Consider the following 23,706-nt stretch of genomic DNA (forward strand, 5'->3'; position numbering starts at 1 on the left):
AACACATATTATCGTAAAACTATCTTTTTAAACCCTTCCCCCAAACAAGGGTTATGATAAAACTAGGTTTAACTTAACACTAACCCTTCCCCCAAACGCACCCTAAGTTATTTTGTAAATATGTTGTTTTATTTTGTTGTTTTTGTAAAGTTTGCTGCTCACTTTAATTGTCTATGGAATGACCGTTGGTTTCTATATTGAATTGACATTTTTAACCTATTCACTTACTTGATGTGTGCGTTTTAAAGATATAGTTAAATATCAAACTAATGTTAAATGATAAATATATACTTTTAAGGATGGTTTATAATTAACTTGACAAAAAAAAATTACGGTTTCAAATTTCTTTTTTTGAAGTCGAAGAAGGGAAACTCGCTCGCAAAAGTCTACCTTTTTAACAAAGTCCACATTTCTACCTCATTCTCGACCTTTCAAGTTGCTTGCATTGTTAGATAACAGAGTTTTATTTGCTAAAGCTCTTGCTAGACAAAGATTGAAATAAGATTTTGAAGTTTTATTCTCTCTTATTTGAAAGTAGCACAATAAAATTAAACATTTGAAATAAAGTTAAACAGATAAAAATAATACATACACACATAACAAATATATTAAATAGAAAGACAACTCAACAATCTATAAATATTAATTTATTTTCTATCGAATTTTGTTTCAATTTGTTTTATCCAACTCAACGATGGTACTTTTAATCTTTTGATATTTCAACCTACTATTTCATGGGTGGTGCCAACATATACCATTTGTCTAGAAGAATCAATTCAATATGTTTTATTAGTTTTCCATTCACATTACAACTAGTAAAACAATTAACATCGTAATTATTATAGGTTAACTAACAGGTGGTTAACACGTAAAAGATATTAAAATTATAACCAAGTGAAACCAAACTCAAAATACATCGACAAAACACATTGAAAAAGAACTAGGTCGCACCTACAGCGAAAAGTGACAAGTGAGATTCTATTTACATATTAGGTGTAGGTATCAAATGCAATTGAATTGCTTTTAATCACGTTCAAATAATATATGTTGCAAAAGTAATATCTCTTCCTATCTTTATCGCTATCGCTTATGGTCAATTGTTAACGATAATAGTAATTATGATAGTGATTTTCATTATTTCTTGTAGATTTTTGCAATTATCGCATATAAATTTGTATGGATACTCAATCAAATCAAGATCATGACTCGATCTTTATTTTATGTTGGATTTATTGCTTTCGAGTGGAGTAAAGCCCAATGAGTGTTAAATTGGGCCAAACTGTGTTTGGTCCGAAGATTATGATAAATGAGATTAAGGTTATCCTAATCCCTAAATAACTCTATTTTATTATTTTTTTTTACTTTTTTACAAACCTACGTTATCGTACCCAAATAATCCAATCCAAAATCTATTATTGCTTTTTAAATTACCATAATCATAACTCTTCCCCCAAACATATATTATTATAACAGTACTATCATAATCTCTTTCCAAACACATATTATCATAACACTATTTTTCATATTCTTTCCCCAAAATACGATAAAACTATCAATAATAATCTTTTCTCCAAACACATGTTATGATAATCATAAGATTATTATAATTATTCTCCCGTGAATTCTTTTTCTCCCGAACGGATCCTTGTAGGTTTACACTATATTTTGAAAAATGGTCAGAAATAACGCCGTTGGACTTTCTTGTAAAACTAAGCAGTTTCTTTTGAAAAAATCGTTCAAATATCAGAACGCAAAGCCGAACGGAGCCTTATCGTGGAGAGACTTTCAAGCTCGCGGCGGTGGACGGGGACGGAGACAATCGAGAGAGCGTGGAGGGGGGCAGTGTCGAGCGCCGAGCGTGAGCTGAAGGAGGGGGATCTCGGTTACCGGCGATCAATCGAGATAACGGAGCTCGAGGAGGCCGAGCCTATGGCGACGGAGTCGTCAGAGGGAGAAGAGGATGTGAAGCTAACAGGAGGAAATCAAGTCCTCGTTGTTGAAGACGATCTCAGAGAAATGGGGAAAAAAGCTGCCTGGAGTGTCAGCTCGTGCAAACCTGGGAATGGCGTCTCCGCTCTACGGGACGATAACCTCGAAACTTATTGGCAGTTAAATAATACAATCTATCTCTGCGGTTCTCCATTTGTTTTGCGTTGTTTTAATGCTTGTGTAATATTACCAACATTGTCGGTTGCAGATCTGATGGCGTTCAACCTCATTTGGTGAACATTCAATTTCAGAAGAAAGTGAAATTACAGGTATGCGTGCAGCTCATTTCGGGGCGGACGTGTTAGAATTATCTTTGAGGTTGAAATGTCGAGGAATAATAGGATTTTTTGCAGCTGGTTGTTCTGTACGTAGATTTCAAGCTGGATGAGAGCTACACGCCCAGTAAGATATCTATACGTGCAGGGGACGGCTTCCATAATTTGAAGGTAATTAGCATTTTGCAGTACCTCGATCCAAATAGAATCCCCGGTGACCTATGTTTTACAGGTTTCAATCATTTTGAATTTATTACTTTGTTTGCATTAGGAAATTAAAACCGTGGAGCTCGTTAAGCCAACTGGTTGGGTTTACCTATCATTGTCCGGAAATGATCCAAAGTAAGTGCAGAACATCAACACCACTTACAATATCTGGTTTTTCTTTGTTCGTTTTATTAAGTACAATATCTTCATTCCAATGCACTGCAGTTCTTTGGCTCAATCTTGAGTATTATTATATGAAGAGCCAAATAAAAGATCCCGTTGTTTACTTGTTAGGATTAGATAGGGTTTATCTTGGGTTTAATCTCAATATACCTCAGCATTGTTCTTTTCCCAGAGTTCTGTCTTCTCCTTTAAATTATCGGTGACAGGACAGGAATAGTACTTCCCTTGAGCTAATGAAGTATATAGTTTGATGAAATTTCTTATCAAAAGAATTTTAGTGTCTCTTTGTGGTTCATTAGGCAGGGGGTTCTACAACATTTCTGCTCTAAGAAAGATTTGTGGAGTTTGATAGCTGCCCGAAATATTGAAACATAGGGAAGAAAATCAAAAGCCACATCTCTCAACCACACTTAACTTTTCACTACCTGCCTATGTGTTCTGCAATTCTCTTTTTATCCTTTTGTCACCGTATTACAAAAGAGAGTGCCCCACCCTCTAACAAAATACTTATCTCTCCCATCTAACTCTAACCCCTTACATTTAGGTTTAGGTATCTTCTCCTTGCATAGGTAATGCAACTTGGAGTTTACGCACCCTTATTGAGATTGTTCTTTTGAACTCACTGAATACTTCTTTCATTTTTTTCTGGTGATATTTCCTCACGAGTACCCAAAATAGGAGAGAAGAGATAAAAAGATAGACTATGTGGTAACAATCGAAACTAGATCGGAAAAATTAAATATGGTGTAAATTTGGATATACTCATAAGCTCATTCTTTGATTAAATGTTATTGCTAGCACTATCCCGTGGTAAAGCCCACTTTATAGTGAGAAGACAAACCTTTTGGTAGCTTGAACATCTTTTACATGCTCTCCGGAGGTACAGAAGCGGTGATTTATGGTTACCACCCATTTCCAAAGTCTAAATCTAACCATTCTATCAGAACGGAATCAAGAGAAAGGATTCAATTCTTTATATCATGCCATTGATTTGAGCTGAAAAGATCAGCTATTCCATTAGTTCAGCTTCATGAATCTGGATAGGAATTATCAGTCTAAATAGGTATCAAATTAATCAGGCTAGAGGAATAAACTAGCATAGCTCTACTTAAATAATCAGATAAAATTTAACTCCTATTTACAGATAGACACATTAGAAAGAATTTCATTTATAGTATGGAACTACGAAAAAGAAGAAACAACCAACAGAGTTACATAAAACTTTTCAAATTGGACAAAAGAGATGAAAAGATATGGTAATGAAAGGGAAGGGATAAATTTGATAGGCATCCTTTATTTTCTTATCTAGTGAGAAGATGCAATTACAACCTGTCAACTATGACCCATTCGAGATGTCTTAAATCTCCCCACACTTTCCTGACTAATAATCGCAAAACACAAAAAAGTCCAACTGTTTACCAGATAGTTACATAGAAAAGAAACATAACTAATACAGGAAATTGAAACTCCTCATCACCCAAATCTAAATATAAATACTAGTGACTTTTCAGAAACTACTGCTTATCCTTGCTGCTTGCGACCAAATTGACCTTGTTTGCCCCTTGTGTAAACATGCACAGTTGGAGGTTTAACAAATGTACACCAAGTTTTGACCAGGAAAACAATAGAATCATTATGTGGAAAACCACACGATTTATCTCATTCTGCATAGTCTAGAAAAATGACCTAGTGAAATGGATTCTAAGACTAAGAAGCTTTTTCCCTTCTAAAAGAGTGGCTAGCAAGTTAAAGGAGAAGACCCAGTGGTGGCTTAACTGCTAGCTACGAGAAGCTTGCAAGGTATCCTGCCAAAAGATTTTTAGGATACCTAGCACCAAAGAGGACACAACGGCGCATAAGGCATTCTATGCTATAGTTCATCTTGTGTATTTATAGCCCTGTGGTTGGTATCCATAGAAGATACTTTTCTTTAGGTAAAAATTTCAACATTTGGATTCACAAAGATGAGGACCTTTGTTATTAAGCTTCCACAGCCAAGCGTCTGGAGATGGAGAAAGGTGAATGGAAGATGATCTGTGAACAAAGCTATCTTGCAAATGAACCATGAATTCCAGTTCTATAGCTTTATATTTGACTTCCAAGGTCCACAAGCAGATGCTAAAAAAGATGTTATAGGCTCGATATTGTGAGGAGTAATGTGATATGTAGCATCAATAATCTTCTTCCATAATGCTTCTGTGTTCAAGACAGCACCAAATCCATTTGCCAATGACGATCTTGTTCTTGTTCAAGGCCTCCATTTTTTTTATGGGGAGGAGGAGCTTGTCCCATTTGATTAGATGAAAGTATTCTCATTATTGCCTAGAAATTCCTATAATTTCTTTCGAGGCTTTGGGGCATGCACTTTTAGTGTCATTGTGAATAAGGGATAAGTATTATAATCGGAAGCTGATCATTGTGGCTTGTGCCTTGCATAAAAGTGGAGCTCCTTCTTTCATCCTTCTTTTATATGTCTTAATTAAACATTTGTTTCTCATTATAAAGGCCAATAAAAATAAGTTACTCAATCCCTAAACTCATTTAGTACGATTACACTTTGCAGGGATACTTTTGTGAACACTTTTATGCTGCAAATTGCCGTTCTATCAAATCACCTGAATGGCAGGGATACTCATGTCCGCCAGATCAAAATCTATGGACCTCGACCGTGAGTCTCCATATGCTTTTATTCTTGCCAATTGCAGATAACGTGAATCATTCATGTCGTGAATTTTAACTACTACTTACATCCTACAGGAACCCAATTCCTCATCAACCATTTCAATTTACTTCAAGGGAGTTCATAACTTATTCTATTATAAGATGACAAGTGCGGCCAGAAAAAAGCTCATGATGAATGGTTGGAATCAGCGAGTGGGCGATGCTTGTTCCAATCAGAGGAAAATTGTATGTATATTTTCTTTGAAGTTAAATAGATTCCTTGTGAACATTTCAACCTGGATCTCTCTGGAAAAACTTGGATAGTTTTATAATCAGGCATTAGTGTCTTGTTCAAATAGTTGCAATTAGGACGGCACTTTTATAATTTTAGGGAACTTAATATTTTTTACCCCTTATTTGTAATGTATAATTGTTTGTAAATAAAACAAACCGTAGCTTCTTTAAGTCTAGGTTGATAGCAGAAAGTGCTGTTAAGAATAAAGAGACCTCACTGCTGTGAAAATTGCATTAAAGGATAAACTGGATGGAGGATTTTCTTTTTTGAACTATTTGAGGACTTAATTTTTATAATTAAAAGTTTTAGGGTGTAATTGCCAATACCATTATACTTCGAGGGTTTTCTCTTCTTCTTTTCCATCTTTTTTCTTTCTCTTTTCCCTTGGTTCAAAAGTGAAAATGGAAAATCAATCTATCGACATTTGAGATGATAATTTGTGCTTTGTAGCTTTTTTGGATTGACTTATAACAAAGGTGCTTCCATTGTACTTGAATGTCCTAAAAAATAGATAATTGTTTTGCCCCAAGAGATATACAAGTTTTGTCTTTGCGTTTGGGTTGTTGAGTTGAGTTATGAAGTCTAAAGTTAGAAAGATTGTGTTTGGGTTGGGGTGCAAAGTTGAAGAAGTTTTGCAATACTTTCGATAAATGATGCACAAAATTCAGTGTAAATACTATTGAAGATGGTAGAGTTGAGTTATTTAATATTAATTTATGAAGTCGGTGGACCAAACACCTCAATATGATTGTTTGCTATCTCGTACTTTATGCATATTTTTTGGATACTTTTAATGGAGTTCAAAGCGTCAGGATAATTTTCTTGGACCGCCTTAAATTTTAAAATTTTGTGTTGGGAAGTAAATTTTAGAACATGATTGTCATAACGTGCAAATAGATATATTTCATTTTGAAAATAATCTTTGACAGATTATAACTTCATGATTTTTATTTGAATACGAGTGGATTTGGCATTTGGAATCGAGGAGATGTACTCAACACCAAATTTAAGAGTTCGTAATGTTTAAAATTAGTTAAAATCACTCCTTTAACCTTTAAAATTACTCCTAAATGTGTTATTTAATTATTCAAATTAAAATTTTATTCATGAAAATAACTTATCCAAACTAATTTTGGATTATTAAATATTTTCTTTGGAGTGATTTATAACAAAGAAAAACATTTTAACAATTTTAGAATTGTTAAATAATAATAATAATAATAATAATAAAAGGAACAACTTCATGATTGTTTCCAGTACTTTTACCAATCATGTTTGTCTCTAATTTATATCGCTTTAAATCATGCTAACAAATATTCGAAACTAAACTATTGAATTCTTAAAAGGAAAACAAGTTTAATGGCCAAAATGTTTGATTTTTAAAAGTTTGATGACCAAAATAAATATTTTCAAATCGAAGGATCACAATTGTTAATTAATTTCATACATTTACAATGTTTACGTTCTTTTTTGGCACGACAACTAGGGATGATAACAATGATATACTCTTCCATTTATGCCACCGAAGATTTTTCATCACATATTTATTTTGTTGTCCATTATAGGTTAGGGATGACTATGAAGATACACTATTTCGTACATTTACATTATTTACAATTGATATACGAAAATCATGATATACGTAGATATGATTTTTGGCACGACAACTAGGGATGATAACAATGATATACTCCTCCATTTATGCCACCGAAGATTTTTCATCACATATTTATTTCGTTGTCCATTACAGGTTAGGGATGACTATGAATATACACTATTTCGTACATTTACATTATTTACAATTGATATACGAAAATCATGATATACGTAGATATGTTTTTTGGCACGACAACTAGGGATGATAACGATGATATACTCCTCCATTTATGCCACCGAAGATTTTTCATCACATATTTATTTCGTTGTCCATTACAGGTTAGGGATGACTATGAAGATACACTATTTCGTACATTTACATTATTTACAATTGATATACAAAAATCATGATATACGTAGATATGTATCCTAATAGACATAAACAGTAATTATTCGGTCTATTACACATAAATTACGATATTTTATTATATATATATATATATTCATAAATTTGTTATTTAAACTATAATTTTAATAAAAAATTATTTTTTTACGAGTTTAAATCACACATGACGAAATATTGAGGACAATATTATTTTTTTCAATAAGAGAAATTAGAGAAGTAAAAATTGTAAATACCAACACTGTACTTCAAGTAGGCGACGACATGGTTCGTATTTATGGTATTGATGAAGTAATGGCAGGTTCATTAGTAGAATTTGAAGAGGGTACTATAGACATGGCTCTAAATTTTGAATCAAATAGTGTTGGTGTTGTATTAATGGGCGATGGTTTGCTGATACAGGAGGGAAGTTCTGTAAAAGCAACGGGAAGAATTGCTCAGATACCAGTAAGCGAGGCTTATTTAGGTCGTGTTATAAATGTCCTAGCTAAACCTATTGATGGCCGAGGTGAAATTTCATCTTAGAACTCTCGGTTAATTGAATCCCTCGCTCCTGGTATTATTTCGAGACGTTCTGTATACAAGCCTCTTCAAACAGGACTTATTGCTATTGATTCAATGATTCCTATCGGACGTGGTCCGAAACTCCAATAAGAGAAATTACAAAAAATAAAATATTTGACAAAATATTTAGCTTAATAGAAAGATCTGTGTAATAAATTTTGTCTTTTAATAATTTTGTTTGCATTTTAATTTTTTATTTTCCTTTTTTTGAAAAAAAAACCATAATTAAATTCAAATAAAATTCAAACTACAAGGACAAATTCGTAATTTAGTTATAATATCGAAAAAGAACAAAAAAAGAGAAAAAAAAGACACCAAATTAATTTTTAATCCTATTGGATCGGAAGAAAATAAAAATGGCGCCTCCGTCGGCGCCAAGAACGAACAAAGGTTAAATTCAAGTTCCCGCCATTAGAGCCACAGCCTCTGGCGCCAAGTAAGGTCTCAAATCCCTCTTCACATTCAACCCAAAAGCCCATCTTCGACAATTTTTCATCCTCGATTGTCCTCTCCATAGACTGATTCAAGCTACTCCAATGCAGACCTCAAGATCGCCATCGTTCTTCCAAGATCTTAGTTCCAGAGAGCTCAATGGATTCAGAGGTTTCTCTCTTTCTGTACTATTTCATCTCTCTATTTTTGTTTTGGTTTGTTCTAATCTATGCATTCCAACACTAAGCAATCTCATTTTCAGTTCGGAAGCGGCCCCGATTTTCCGCTGATATTGCCCTTAGCTTCAAGGAAGTCGGAGCTATGTCCGTTGAACACGACGGTGACCAGACGCCTCCATTGGCTGTTTCGTTCTGCAAGGTTTTGATTCGATGAGCTTTTTGACATTGTTTTGTATTTTTGTTTTCCCGCCATGTTTGGACCTGCGAATGACTGGAGGATGATGTGAACTTTGTTTTTAGACGTTGAATAATTCCCACATTTTTGCACTTTCGGATGAGGATGGGTACGTTAGCCTGTTCAATACTCGCAGCAGATTTTCATTGTTTTCATCTCATGAGGAAAATACAGGTTTTGATCTTCTTTCCAGCATGTCAATATTGTAGAAAAGTGTACTTTGATTGATTTTATTTTCAATGTGACCGATTCGTATTTCTTTTACAGAGAAGTCTAGGGTTAGTGAATGGGAGGCACATCGCAATGCTGTGTTCGATGTTTGTTGGATTAAGGTAGCTTACAAGCCCAATCCTCGCACTTTACTTGCTAGTTCAAACATTTTCCCCTTCTTATCAATATACTAAAATATCAGTCCTTGACTAGGCAGAATGCTAGAAATATTGGTTTTTGCTTGCACTACTGATTTATATAGTTCTTATGTAATGGTAACTACATCCTAAAGTGTGAATTTGAGCATCACTTAGTAGTTAATACACCAAGTACCATCCTAAAGTTTGATGGTTTTGATCTCCCACCACTTTAATGGTTGAATGAACTCAGAATGTAAAGAAAACTGCATCCTAAATCATGAGATGCTAATGTTTTTCAGGATGATACCCAAATGATTACAGCCTCTGGGGATCAATCTGTAAGTATCGTCATTTTGCTCTTAAACCAGTTTATTCATTTATTGACCACCCTCTACTTGTACTATGCCATACTTTTTTCTTATGAGAGTAAGTTGTACCTTCCAATTTGATTTCTGCAGATGAAGTTGTGGGATGTTCAGGAAATGGAATGCATAGGAATCTTGAGAGGACACAAAGGAAGTGTGAAATCTATATCTTCTCACCCAACTAATCATGGTACACGTTTCATAATCTCTAACACGATTATATTCTGTCTAAACAGCCAAATAGCTATGTCCTAGGGAGTTTGGAAAGGAGCTACTTTCCCCTAATGATTGATTTTGAATTTCACTAACTCATGCAGATCTCATTGTATCTGGTTCAAGAGATGGTTCATTTGCTCTCTGGGATTTGAGAACCCCTTCTTGTTCCAAGGTTGGCAGTGAGGAGCTGTGCCTGCGGTAAGTATAATTGATGTTCTATGACGTTTTAACTGAACTTAAATGCCAAGTAACGGGTCTGATTCATATGTTTTCTAGTCTAGCACTTTTTTCTATCAAATATTTTTTACGAAGTATTTCAAACTACAGTACTTTTGGTTGTACTACATTGAAGATTGTCTCGCAATCAAAAGCCATTTCGGATAATCTATATCTGTAAGTGTTTCCTCAAGAATGGATTTTTAATTAATCCAATTCAAAGTTCTTTAAAACAATTTTTTTCATTATCTAGAATCATTCAACAAATATCCCTAAGTAAACTTGAAATTCTTGATCTTTTTCCAAGGTTTATATAGAACTTTTTCCAAAACATTAAGATTTTTTTTTTGTTAGCGTTCTTAAAACTTTTTAAATTACCTTTGTCCAGAGCAACTGCAGTAGTTAAAGGAGCCCATCTTTCCCCTTATGCAAAGCGTATCAGGCGTCAAAAGGTTTGCTATTATTGGCATTTTCTTTTTCTTCATTCGATTGGTACACAACCTTTCTTAGTCTTTCCATTTTTTCCAGTCTGCTTCGAAGAGCATAACTTCTGTTCTTTATCTAAAAGACGAACTCTCCGTAGCCACAGCTGGTGCAGTGGATAGGTGCGTATTGGATTTACAGTCAACTGTCTTTCTATTGAGCTTGGAGTAGGTTTCTATCTCAGAAGCCATATAATGTTACTGATGTTAGTTCTTTTCTGTTCCTGTCTTTAGCATAGTGAAGTTCTGGGATACAAGAAATTTGAAAAATGCAATCACCATTTGCCAACCCAAATCGAGTGAGAAGGTAATGTTCAAATCAAAGATACAATGGCATCTTATTTAGATTTCTGGAGTACCATTGACGTCCCGAGTCTAAATATAAACTATCATGTTTTGTAGGACACGAGGTTACATGGTATATCTAGCTTATCCCAAGACGCGAATGGGGCATTTCTTTCAGCATCCTGCATGGATAATAGGTAATTAACTCATTCAATAGCGAGCCACACTTTCCACTCTCTTGGTTCCTATTCACCTAAGTCTAGATTTTCTTTTGGCCGGTGATTTTAAAAGAAAATAAAGATAATGATACTAGAGAATTTCCTTCACGAATTTGGACAAAAAAGAATACCAGATTATTCATAGATAAGGTTACTTCTTTTGATTCGTTTTGTATTTGACAAAGTATCATCTCGTCTTGGAGTGCCTTACACGTTTCTTTTTGTAGTACACAGTTTTCCTCATCAATTTAGATTGCAAGTCTTTCCTTATTAATCCGCCGAATTAGGCGCAGGGCCCTCTTGTTCCTAAGACCAACGCTGTATTTTCCTCTTTTGTCGAGTATATTTTCATCGTTTTTCATTAAAAAATTGCTCTACATACTGCTTGTTTTGTGCAAACTTTCCCGATCATCTGTGTGGTTTTTTAGAGCTAGCAGCGGGACAAAAGAAGATAATGATATAATCTTTTTGTCTTTATAACAGAATATATTTGTACAATGTACTTCAGCTGGAGAAGGGTCCTGTAAAATCTTTTTCTGGATGCCAAATAGATTCTTTCTTTGTAAAGGTGAGTGTTGTTTCAGCAAGCCTTCAAGCACTAGTCCTTAGCAATTTTTTTTTTCTAATGAATCTTACCTTTTCAGTCTGCAATCAGTCCTGATGCTTCTTACCTTCTTAGTGGTTCTACTGATGGAAATGCCCATGTTTGGCAGGTCAGATTCTTTTTAATAACTCACTTTATTTGTAGTCTTGTTAAATTATAGCACAAATTCAAAAGCTGTGTCTAATCAGGTCGATAAGCCTCATGAAGATCCCATCACATTGACAAAACATAATGGAGAAGTTTCGGCAGTGGATTGGTATTTTCTTTTAACCTTTTGCCACTTGTTCTCAACCCTCCACTATTACTAAAACCATTGCTGAAGATTTTAGCCTCTTCCAGGTCTTCGTTTGAAGTTGGGAAGTTCGTGACATCTTCAGATGATTTCACGGTATGCAAGTGAACCCTCAAATTTATATTTTAATGCAACTCTAAAAGTTCTCTAGTTCTTACCCTGACCTTTCACTAGTTTAGTTTGAAAATATCCAAATTGTTTTGAAACTCCAACATAGATTTCCTACAAGTGCTTCAAAGATAAGAATTATGGTCTAACTTGAATCAAGTTGTACAATTAGGTATTTTGAGTTCTAAAAAGCTTAGATTTCGAATACTTAAATCTTTGTAAATGTTACCTTTTAACCATTATCTTTCTTCAGTCATTTTTAAAATATCTAAACCTGTTTTGAAACTCAATATTGGTCTATTTCAAACACTTTTCATGACCTTAGTTGAAATATAGGCTGTACACATAAGATTTCAAGCACTTATCTATGTAAACTCAACTCGAACAAACATGTGTCAGGTTTCTAATATTCTATTAAATATTGTTTTCTAATGTTGGTCAGCTGTGATTTTTTACTTTTGACAAATTATCTGTGATAGGTTCGGGTATGGAATTCTCAAAACAACAGTTGCAGCTCAAGCAAAAGGCCAACTTCATGCAACCGAAAGAGAATTATGGCAATGCCGAGTATAGAACATGCCAAAGACTCTGATAGTTCAGATTCTCCATTCTTTGATAGAGCTCGTGCTGCTGCTCCCTCTAACTCAAAATCTTCTATGGACATGGAGCATAAATTAAGCACTCCTGAATCAAAGGTAAAAAGATCTATATCAGATGCAACTGCTGATTTAATTGAAAGCTTTGAGAAAACTCCTGAAGCAAATTCTAAAAGCCCATCTTCTGTTCTCAACCCTCCTTCCTCCTTAAAAAGAAAAACGATCAGAGATTACTTTCTAGTTGCTCCATAAAGCAAAGCCTCACTGAGTACATATTTCTCCAATTCATTTTTAGAGTTCACTCACTGTTTAACCCTTCAATTTTGGTGGTGGGTCCAAATCTTTTCAGAACAAGAAACAATCCCCATTTTGGACTAGGAAGGTAGTTATGTTAAAATTTATAGCTTAGTTTTGGATGTTATGAGATGATGTTGGCTTCTATATGAAATGTACAGTGAGGGCAGGGGATGTAGTTTTGTATAGAGATTCATTTTTGGTTAAAAGTTTTAATTTAACCTCCCCATCCCTCTTTTTCTTTTTCCTCAGTCTAACAAATTTAAAGGTTAAATTACTTTGAGGCATGCACGCAACATTATGTTTGAATTTTGGATAGTTCCACAAGTATGTAGCGTTATATAAGGGTTTTTTTTTCCTTTACATTTTTTATCAGGATTTGAGAATTAAATAGAACAACAGTTATAAATTTTATACCAATAGGCTAGTTGAGCTAAGATCTAGTTAGCTGGTGGTATTTAAGTTAAACATTTTGATGCTTTGATTACAAAGATTGTTGGAGTTTACCATTATGGATGACTCAAGGAAAGGAAGTTTCTACCACTAAGAAAGTTTTTACCAACTCAATCAATTTCAATGTGTTGATTGGTAGCCAGTTTGATATGTATCAACTATATATAGGGTTAAATTTTAAGAGTTAATAAATCAGTAGTAAATATGATTTTTTTTCCTTTCCAGTGCAAGTAGATGTAGGAATTTGAAACTATTTTGAGTATGTCACTTAATAATGGACGACGATTGGAAAGATATATCTATCTCATATGTTTTTCATTTTTTTTAAAAAAATATTTAGTAGGTTTATTTTTGTGTGGTGCATAGATGGAGAGCATATGAAATGAAAAATTTTCTTTTATAAATTATTGTTTCACTTGGATGCTCAACTACTTTGGTATGGATTTAAAATCAATGTACAGATAAATCCCGATAAAAATAAAATAGATCTTTAATTGTTGAGAAGTTATAAAACTTGCAAATATAATTATTTGCATATATAAAAAGCAAAGATGATCAGTTCTAAGAAAGGTGTCTCGAACCAATTGCCATTGTTCGAGCTGCTGTCGTGGCAAGAGTGGGTCACTTCATGTTGGTTGAGTGATGGATTGAGAATGAGAACGACTCTTTTAGTGGCCTCCTAGACGTTGAACAAATAAGGAGAATTTGATTGTTTAATCAAAACAAAATATTGTAATGAGAATCAATTTAATTCATTGGTAATTAACACGACCTAAACGAAGAAAAAGGTACGGCAGAGATAATATAATATATTAAGAAAAAGTAACATTTTTGTTGCCTCCATTTTATTTTTGAAAATAATTATTGACATTTAAGTTAAGAACCTCAAATGATTAGCTAAAAATCAAACTAACAGTTTCTATTAATTGAAAAAAAAAAAGGAAAAATGGGAAAAGAAAAAGGAGCTTTTACATCCATTTTTCAATATAGCATACAAATTTATCTTTTAAGAACGTATTGATCTATATTTAATTTAAGAACCTAAAGTACTAAATAATAAAAACAGAGTTTCTAGATTAATTTTACAAAAATTGATAAATACTAATTCTTTTTACAAAATAAAAAAGTAATCTAGCTTTTCTTTACAAGAAAGAATAACTACAGAAATGGTGAAAGATTAGATTAATTTACATTAGTAACTAAGATTATATTCTCACTAAGTGAGGACTCAAATGCCTTCTTGAGGCACCCTTGTTTTGAAGATGATTCATCTCGTATGAGAAATGGTTGGGATGCCTTCTAAATTACAACAACTGTGTAAGTTCGATATATAATTTCCGTTACCGAGTTAAAGATGGGTTGATCCATTTTGTTGCAGATTCACTAAAAGTTGCACAAACTGCAAAGAAATGCAAAAATAATCAACAACTCAACAAAGGTTATGTTTCTAAGATGGAATCATAAAGCACAATCAAATTAGTGTATAGGCTTGAACATACCAGGATCAAACAGCAGTGTCATTTTTCTATTGGATTATATAAAGCTCTTGGTTAGCAATGAAATAACGACCGATGAGATTGCTTGGCTCGATGATGAACTGCTCCCGGAAGGATCCCATTTTCTTGCTTTCCATGTCAATGGAGAGATCCTTAAAATTTGGCAGTCCTTCTACTTGTACACCGTCTCCACATATGAGGAACTGGTTCCCAAGGATGAAGGATCCTGACACCCTTATGGCAACTCCATCCCGACCGTGGGCTCGACATTGGAGTTTTTCGACAACGTGAACTAGTTTTTCAAGAGGCCAATCTCCTGCTAATGTACTTCGAATCTCTGATAGTTTTCCAAAGATATCAATTGGACCAGAAAATTGCTTCCCTGAGAAACTGAAAACAAAAGAAGTATATGAATTTCTAGCACAAATATCTTGAAAACTAGAGATCAAAATGCATTTTAGCCAAAGGCAACGTCATTGGTAAGGACTTGAGATGTTTGTGCAAAACTGTCAGAAGATCTAAATATATTGGAATATAAAGATGAAGAAATACAAAATAATCAAAGTTCAAGGTATTTGAAATCTCGCTATTGAGTGTGCTAACTCAAGCCCTAATCACTCACAAATCGCCTACCTTCATTCACTCACTCCTATTTATAACAAAATTCACTAATTTACATTTCATCTAATTACCCTTATACCCCTTACTAATACAGTACTAATATTCTTATACCTCACAAAAACGTCCTAAAATTTTGGGGTTGAGCAATGAGCATCAGAATGGAGAATTTAAAAAATGAACTTAATAAAGTGTTACTTCTCAAAAAAGAAAAAAAAAATCGACAAAAAATGAGGGAAAACATAATCCAACTATACACTACCTTAAAGTTGAGCTTTCATGGTATAAAGCTTTTGTATGGTGCCAGAAGTCATCAGGTCCATCAAAAAGCAAGTAATAATGAATTGTCAACATCTGGTAAGAAAAAGAAAAAGCAAGAGTAAAAAAGGTCAGCGTCCACTTTTATCAAGCAAAAGTAACATTGGTGTTAAAGATACAAGACTTCAGGTTCTTGTAAGACTTTTTAACCATTTCACCAGCACAGCTCCATCGCATCCATATTACAACCCAAGGGACTATTAAAAAAGTGCAGATGAGAATTATTTAGATTGGGAAAAACAAGTTCTATAATCTAAATCTTAAGAAGTCTTCCGAATAAAAATGGTAAATAGCGAAAGCATATTTCGTTGTTCTCAGGTATTTCCTTTGCTGTTTAACAATTTAATTATTGATATATACATATATATAGATCAACTGTTCTTAAAATATTACGAGATCAGACTGAACACCAACTGACCGAGTGATATACATAATTTTATAAGGTAATATTGTTTTATGGTTATAGACCAAGAATATAAATATAATATACTTACATCTGCCAAGTCCTTCATCCTCTGTATTGGATCAAACACATTCTGGACAAATGCTGCTAAGTCTACTTGTTCATTCTCATATTTTTTGATAAATGGGTGTGAAAGCAGCTGCAATCAGAGAATTATAAGTAAACATTATCGATCTTGAAATAATGTTAGTTTGCACCTACCTCAAAATGTATAAGTTTTTAAAATAACAATAAAAGAAACTTTTGAAAAGAGAAATCCAGTTTTGACTATGATTTCAGTAACCAAAGTTGTAACTTTCATCGGCGGCTTGATAAATGCCTAGCTTGGTAAAACAGTTCTCAAGGCACCACCAGATTAATTAAGCTAGTTGAGGCCTTGGATCAAGCTGGCGTTTTTACTTATTTTTTACCAACAGTTAGTTTTGCCAATAAAGGCGAGAACATGTCAAAAAATTGTCAATTTAATCTATCCAATATATTATGATTATTGACAAGTTTCATTACACATGAGCTCAAAGAAGAGCATCCCTACTATTTTCTTTCATACTATAAGTATATGATCTAGTTTGAATTTACCTCGATTAATCTTGCAAGACAACAACCAAACTTTAGAACTTTTAGTTGCGAAGAAACTCATAAAATTTTAACCCAAACTATTTTCTTTCATCTAAGGTATGCAGACTCAAGGAGATTTGAATCCATAAATCTCTTTTGTTTTTATTAACTTGCCTACCAGATTTTGAAATAACTAATTGGCCAATCCAAAATTCACACGGGCTCTAACATGAAGATTATTACTTTAATATTAATATAATTGGGAAAGAACTAATAGAAAGAGTTTGAACTCAGTACTTCGCACACATAATATGTTAAATTATCATTAGCTCAAAAACTTTAAGTCCATAATAGATTAATTTAGTCGTTAAAATATTTTCTCAACATTTTAAATCTTCCAAGTAAGCAACTTCCCTCAGGAAACCATTATTCATGCATGGATGATCAACAACTACAAAACCGAAGTGCTAATATGCATAGACCAACCTGCTCTGCTGTTGGCCTAGCATCTGCATCTTTCTGCAAGCAGGCATCCACAAACGAGCAAAACTCAGACGAAAACTTATGTTTCGACGGCAATGGAGACGGGTCATCCAAAATCTATCATATGCAACATTACATAAGTTAAAAGATGACCTAAGCATGCAAGTACACTGGACAAATGGGGCCCAACATTTGAGAAATGTTATGAGTCAATGTTGGTATAGTTCACATTAAGAGGGAAAAGTATGATATCTTTTGATCATTAGCTCATACCTGTAACATAAGGTTCACTAGACCTTCAGTAGCTGAATATGGAAATTCACCAGTACCACACTCAAAGAGTGCAAGCCCAAGGCTCCAAATGTCAGCTGGATAAGAATAGCTCTCGTTTCGAATTCGCTCAGGTGACATGTATGTGACAGTTCCAACGAAAGTAGCACACTGTTATCACATCCAAACCGAGTTAACAAAAATTTCTCTCTGCAAGCTCCAATTCAATGGCCCACAATATCAAAGGAAATGGTAAGGATGCTAACAATTAAGAAAAACAAACCATTGCCATTGAGTTCTCTAAGCCAGCACTTATGCCAAAATCCGTAATCTTTGCTTCACCCTTTAGATTTACAAGTAAATTAGCTGGCTTTATATCTCTGTGAACCAAATGTCTTACTCCATGCAGGTAACTTAAACCCTTAAAAACGGAATGAAATGGTACCAATTAGTTAATAGAACAAGTATGATAATATTGAGAAATATGTCCAACATTTTAGAGATAATAAATGAGGAAGGGAAAAAAAACTATACTTGAAGAAGCTTCTGAAACATAGTAGAAAGGACAGGCTCAGGTATACATTTTTTCAAACGCAGGACATCTGCCAATGACCCTCCATCCATGTATTCCAAAGCGATGCTTATTTGCCCAGAATCAGGGGTATAAAATGCTCCATGAAACTCCACAAGACCCTCAGAACAGGGTGCTTCGCATAGTGTCCGTATTTCGGTAAGAAGCTGCTGTCTTTTCTCCTAGAATGCAAGAAAATTGAAAAACATAAGAAAAAGATTAAGATGGATGCTGGTCAATTCATTTGAGATCTGTTTACAATAAAAGATTACAATATCATTCACTGGAAACAAAACAACAAAGTACAGTTAAGCATATGGATTGGCTTAAACACATCCATTATGGATTAGAATAGTTAATCAAACAGCAAGTTCTATTGTTGTATGCTCATATGATCTTTAAAGTAGCTAAAAAGAACAACATTCTGCTATTTTTGTAATATAAATGTCGATTAAGGTACATATAGGATAGTTTCAAAAAAAGAAAAACGAAAGGTACATATAGGGTAGCCTGACAAAGGCAATCATAGAATATCTCCTTCTAAGATAATGAGTTTCAACTATGCTGCCTTCTGGACCACAGACATTCTCTCTTTAAACAAAATATGTTTGGCATCTCAAAGATGACGTCTTCAACACATCAGATTACATCATAATAACTAGTCATCGCTAAAAACAAACATCAACAAGCAAAGAAACAGTGAGAATGCCAAATCACAAACCTTTTCAAAGATATTAATCTTCTTTAGTGCCATGATTCGATGAGCAGGAATGTGGATAGCTCTCTGAACAACACTGCTAGCACCACTACCGATGGCTCCAAATATCCTCATTTCACGGGAAGCACATCGATATGTCCTCTCACTGCTCCCCGAATCATCGGCCAGCCATGATGTGCATTTTTGTAACCCTAGCTCATTGAAATTATAAACCCCATATGATCGGCTTAGCAAATTTACGGTCCCATTGTCAGAAAACTTCAGAAGAAACAGCAAGAAAATTTCTCAGCAATTAGTTTTTAATCAATTATATCCATTAGTTAATACTTCATTTAAGTAACGCAAACTATCAATGTGAGTCTGAACATAAGACCTTTTACTATGATACTGCGTTAATTCATCCATTAGCTAAAATTTAATTCAAATTCTTAACAAATAGGAAGAAAACCCATTCAAATTACACAGAAAAACAAAAAAAAAACCCTCTTCTAAAATTTCAATTGCGATTAGGTTACCGTATAAGAATCAGACGGGTCCACAGGGGAGTCCATCGAAAGCCCCTTTTCAGCATCAAACAATGGAGTAAGTTTCTTCTTGAGTTCCTCAAGACCCGCCATTTTCGAACAATTTCTACACTATTTCACAGCGTGATCAACACAGTTTCAAGCTCAAGATTGACTAAATTTAGGAAATTAAAGTAAAACGAACAATGTAGTAAATGTACAACAGAACAAACAATTCAATGAGATGAGAATCGAAAAAAAAAAAAAAGAGAGTAAAATTGGCGAAAAAAACGCGATCGAATCACTAACCCACAATCGAAAAAACCTCTTCAAAAATTCCCCAAAATCGTTTTTTCTCCGATAAATTTGGTCGCTAAGATTCGAGCATGTCCCACTGCGCGCCGAATCGAGAAATTCGGGTTGCTGAATTGCTTTGTTATTGGCCTCCGCCTTTGACTTCACCAATATAATAGTGCCACGTGGAACGAAGCAAATGTCGGTTAAGAACGCTTCGTTATTGGTTACCTTAGAAACGACGTCGTAGAATCGAAGTTTACTAATTTACAATTTTCGTTTCTTGACGGTGACGGGACGTGGAGATTCTCGTAAGTAAAATGATTTACGACTTTGACTAATTAGTCGTTTCTCTTTCTATTTCACTTGAAACCACGTCGTATTAGTTAGAAAACTATCAATTTATAATTTCCACTAATAATGGTATTAATTTAAAACTGGGAAAGGCTGTTTTCGAAGGATAGAATGTAATCCAAATTACTACAAATACGATCAAATGAGAATAAGAGATTCTTGGGGTGAAAACAGTAAGTTCATATGAGTTTAATATTACAAATCGAACAAAAAATAGTTCAATCCAAATATGAATTATGAATGATATTCCATTACAAATTAATTCCCATTAGGAGTGGAGGATGCATACTTTAACCAATTTAACTTGCTTTAACCAATTAATTATGCTTACGTGGGTTGTTAAAATCATGCCTGATTTAAAGAAGGATACCTTTTTGGTAACAACTGGACTCTATTTTTTCATGAGTTAATCTCAGTCTACCAAGTTGAAGGTAGCTGTGGAAGAAAGTAGTTTTATTACTGTTGTGATTTAACTAATTGATAGTTAGTTAGTTAAAACTAACTCTATGGTCGTTGGCCTTACATCAAATCCCTCCCTCCCGAAATCAGCTCGTCTCGAGTTGATGTAGCTATTGTAAGAAGAAGCCATCTAGTGCGTGGTATGGTTTTAGATCAGCGATATTGAAGATGGGATTGATGTGGATATCATTTGGAAGTTCAATTCTATAGGCATTATCTCCGTATTTTTCTAGAACTCTACAGGGTCCGATCTGTCTATTTTTTAATTTGTTGTAGGTTCCTGTTGGGAACCTGTTTTTCTTCAAGTGTATCATCACAAGATCTCCTTCTTGGAATCTTACTTCTCTTCTCTTCTTGTCTTTGCTTAGCTTATAAGAATTTGTTGTTTTTTGGAGGTGATCCTGCACTTCTTGGTGTAGCTTTTGAACTTTTTCTATCATTTCTTCAGCTTCATTGCTAATGTCATTTGGTTAAGGCAGTTTGGTCAAGTCAAAAGTGAGTCTGGGGTTTTTGTATACACAATTTCGAATGGACATCTCCTTGTAGCTCTGTTTTGCATATTGTTGAATGCAAATTCTGCTTGGGCTAGGTTGAGATCCCATTGTTTGGTTTAGATCAGCTTAGGCATCTGATTAGATTACCTAATGTTCTGTTTGTCACTTCGGTCTGTCCGTCGGTTTGGGGGTGAGCTGTTGTATTGTATTTCAAGATCGTGTCTAGTTTCTTCCATAGAGTCCGCCAAAAGTGACTGAGGAATTTCACATCTCTGTCGGATACTATTGATTTTGGCATGCCATGTAGTCTCACAATCTCCTCGAAGAACAAATTAGCTATATGGACAACATCATTGGTCTTCTTACAAGCTAGAAAATGTGCCATTTTGTTGTAACGATCTACTACAACCATGACTGAATCATACCCCCGTTGTGTTTTTGGCAATCCAAGTACAAAATCTTTGGAATAGGTAGTGGTGTATAAAGGCCAACATTGGTTGATGTTCCCTTTGCTTTTTGACAAATGCTACACCTTTTAACCTAGTTAAAGGTGTCCTTTCGGATTTGAGGCCAATAGAATTGTTTGGCAAGAATTTCATAGGTTTTCTATTGTGCAAAGTGTTCGGCCAAGCCTCCTGAGTGTGCTTCTTTTATCAGTTCTTCTCTTAATGAAGTGTGTGGGATGCAAAGGAGATCATTTTTGAATAGAAAACCATCAAATATGTGGAAATCTCCAACATATGTATGGTTAGAGCACTTCTCCTATATACTTTCAAAATTACGGTCTTTCTCATATAATTCAGTTAAGCGATTTGTAACGCCCCGAAGTTCGAGGTAAAATTTTAGCATTTGTAAGTGAATTGTTCGGAAATTTGAGTTTTTGTAAAACGATAAAATAATAATATAATATTGATTATATTATTATTATCGGGAATTATTATTACAATTTTTAATGTTAATATTTTCTTTTTATTTATTTAAAATAAATATTAATATTATTATTTAATATTATTATAATTATTTAATAGTAATATGTTATTATAAATTATATTTACTTTGATTAATATATATTATTATTTATTATTAATATAATTAATTAATATTAATATTTATTTATTAGTTATATTTATTATTATATAATATATATATATATATATATAACATTTTTTTAAAAAAAGGAAAACCTAAACGCGCGCCGCTTCTCCTTCTCCCCCATCCGAATTTCGTTTCTCTCCTCGCGCCGCCGCTCCCTTTCGTTTTCTCCTTCTCCTTCGTTTCTCCTTCGTCCATTTTCATTTCCTCCCTCACGTCCGCCCGACGCCACTATTTCTTCTTCTTCTCTTCAGCTTCTTCGCCGCCGGATCTCCACAGCCGCCGCACCCTTGAGTTTTCCGCCAGCCGTCAGTCCGAGCGAAAGCTTGCAAGCAGCCGCATCCCGTTCTCTTCGTCGTCGTCCGTCGGGTCCCAGCTGACGCCGCCACCGTGAGGTTCGCCGGTTGCTGCAGCCCCCATCGTACCGCCGTCGTTCGCCGGAAGAAAGAACCATCAAAACCGTGGCTGCCCGTTTTCATCCAATCCGACCCGAGACCCGCTTCCAGTCCGAGCCGTGAGCCACAAACGAATCCGAGTGAGCCGCGTGAGCCGAGCCGAGCCGAGAACCAAGCCGAGCCAAGCCGAGCCGAGCCGAGAACCAAGCCGAGTTAAGTCGAACCGAGCCGAGCCGAGCTGAGCTGAGGCCAAGCCGAGCCGAGCCGAGCCACCTAAGCCTTCCTTCCTCCACTTCGGTTCACGGTGAGTCTTCGGTAAGGTTTTGTTTGATGAATTCCCTAATGTTGCCATATCCGATTCGAGTTGATTATTGGAATAAGTTTTGATCCTATCTTTCACCCCTTAAAGGTAGTAAGGAATTGACGTTTAAGCCCTCGGGTTCTGCGGCAGACTTGTTTGGAGATAGCTTTCCTTTCCTTGGGGAAGTCAACGGGTGTCGTTTCGGACCTTTTAAGACGACTTCTACAAGAGTCATCAACTAAAACCTTTGTGTTTTCGTTTAGGTTGATCCGTTGAGCGTGGATTCGATCGAGGGGCATAACCGAGTATCAGGTAAGGGTTTTCCTACTACTGGACCCCGAATCCAGGCTGAAAACGTAGTAATCCACAGGGGATTACACGTTAGTGATTGTACTGAATAACTGTATGCGTGTTGACTGTTAAGCACTGTTATTATATTTTGTCTGATGTAAAGATACTGTGACTGCTAATTGTAGATTGAGATTTTATGTTGATGGACCTTGAAGTTACGGTTCAGTATGTAGTAAAGCATTGGTCTGGATGTTGATCATGGAGTTTGGACGGGGAAGGACAGTGAGTCCGGTTTTGGTTGGTTAGTTGATTAGGTCTAGGGTTTTCCCTAATGGTGTGCGAATTGGTGATGCGTATAGCAACTGAGGGCGTAGTTGTTTAAACCTATACTATCTGACTGACAAAGCCTATGGCGGAACTGTAATATGAATGTCGTTGGGGTATGACTGATGTAGACGGTTTAGTATGGACTGAGGGGTAACGGTTAGCTTCATCTATGGGGTAATGTGCCTTACGGATAGGTGCATCCTTCG

General features: G+C 34.9%; 3 protein-coding genes across 6 annotated transcripts; 2 read left to right on the forward strand and 1 right to left on the reverse strand.

Annotated features, from left to right (window-relative positions):
* The first annotated feature begins 1,688 nt into the window (after positions 1-1,688).
* On the forward strand, positions 1,689-5,943 carry LOC103502676 (anaphase-promoting complex subunit 10). The gene is made up of 6 exons (XM_008466696.3): positions 1,689-2,108; positions 2,198-2,258; positions 2,343-2,435; positions 2,536-2,606; positions 5,218-5,322; positions 5,412-5,943. The coding sequence occupies exons 1-6, from the start codon at positions 1,930-1,932 to the stop codon at positions 5,479-5,481; spliced, it is 579 nt and encodes a 192-aa protein (XP_008464918.1). The 5' UTR covers positions 1,689-1,929; the 3' UTR covers positions 5,482-5,943.
* Positions 5,944-8,522: 2,579 nt separating this feature from the next.
* Positions 8,523-13,289, forward strand: LOC103502675 (uncharacterized). The gene is made up of 16 exons (XM_008466695.3): positions 8,523-8,776; positions 8,868-8,983; positions 9,085-9,193; positions 9,287-9,351; positions 9,669-9,707; positions 9,828-9,924; positions 10,052-10,148; positions 10,555-10,618; positions 10,695-10,771; positions 10,883-10,955; positions 11,051-11,130; positions 11,635-11,719; positions 11,796-11,864; positions 11,944-12,011; positions 12,095-12,143; positions 12,635-13,289. Exons 1-16 carry the CDS (start codon positions 8,710-8,712, stop codon positions 13,001-13,003), a joined length of 1,524 nt encoding a protein of 507 aa, XP_008464917.1. The 5' UTR covers positions 8,523-8,709; the 3' UTR covers positions 13,004-13,289.
* A 1,256-nt stretch (positions 13,290-14,545) lies between these two features.
* On the reverse strand, positions 14,546-19,938 carry LOC103502674 (mitogen-activated protein kinase kinase 3). 4 transcript variants are annotated; one of them, XM_008466693.3, is made up of 11 exons: positions 19,803-19,938; positions 19,506-19,620; positions 18,994-19,248; positions 18,236-18,454; positions 17,985-18,122; positions 17,705-17,872; positions 17,435-17,548; positions 16,425-16,532; positions 15,875-15,966; positions 14,998-15,384; positions 14,546-14,897 (listed from the first exon to the last, which is right to left on the reverse strand). In XM_008466693.3, exons 2-10 carry the CDS (start codon positions 19,605-19,607, stop codon positions 15,024-15,026), a joined length of 1,557 nt encoding a protein of 518 aa, XP_008464915.1. In that variant the 5' UTR covers positions 19,608-19,620; positions 19,803-19,938; the 3' UTR covers positions 14,546-14,897; positions 14,998-15,023. The 4 variants fall into 4 exon arrangements, with proteins under 4 accessions (XP_008464915.1, XP_008464916.1, XP_050939222.1 ...); XM_008466694.3 differs by having other exon boundaries at positions 19,506-19,625; positions 19,803-19,914; XM_051083265.1 differs by lacking the exon at positions 19,803-19,938 and having other exon boundaries at positions 19,506-19,757.
* Positions 19,939-23,706: the final 3,768 nt, after the last annotated feature.

Source organism: Cucumis melo, chromosome 4 (genome assembly GCF_025177605.1).
Source record: "Cucumis melo cultivar AY chromosome 4, USDA_Cmelo_AY_1.0, whole genome shotgun sequence".
NCBI lineage: Eukaryota > Viridiplantae > Streptophyta > Magnoliopsida > Cucurbitales > Cucurbitaceae > Cucumis > Cucumis melo.

Coding starts and splice junctions, on each gene's coding strand:
- LOC103502676 (XM_008466696.3), top strand. CDS start 1,930: ATGGCGACGGAGTCGTCAGAGGGAGAAGAGGATGTGAAGCTAACAGGA. Junction 2,436..2,535: donor ACGGCTTCCATAATTTGAAG/GTAATTAGCATT, acceptor TGTTTGCATTAG/GAAATTAAAACCGTGGAGCT. Junction 2,607..5,217: donor TTGTCCGGAAATGATCCAAA/GTAAGTGCAGAA, acceptor TACACTTTGCAG/GGATACTTTTGTGAACACTT.
- LOC103502675 (XM_008466695.3), top strand. CDS start 8,710: ATGCAGACCTCAAGATCGCCATCGTTCTTCCAAGATCTTAGTTCCAGA. Junction 10,956..11,050: donor AACCCAAATCGAGTGAGAAG/GTAATGTTCAAA, acceptor CATGTTTTGTAG/GACACGAGGTTACATGGTAT. Junction 12,012..12,094: donor GAAGTTTCGGCAGTGGATTG/GTATTTTCTTTT, acceptor AGCCTCTTCCAG/GTCTTCGTTTGAAGTTGGGA.
- LOC103502674 (XM_008466693.3), bottom strand. CDS start 19,607: ATGGCGGGTCTTGAGGAACTCAAGAAGAAACTTACTCCATTGTTTGAT. Junction 18,455..18,993: donor AGATTAATATCTTTGAAAAG/GTTTGTGATTTG, acceptor CTTGCATTCTAG/GAGAAAAGACAGCAGCTTCT. Junction 16,533..17,434: donor CTAGGCCAACAGCAGAGCAG/GTTGGTCTATGC, acceptor CTCTGATTGCAG/CTGCTTTCACACCCATTTAT.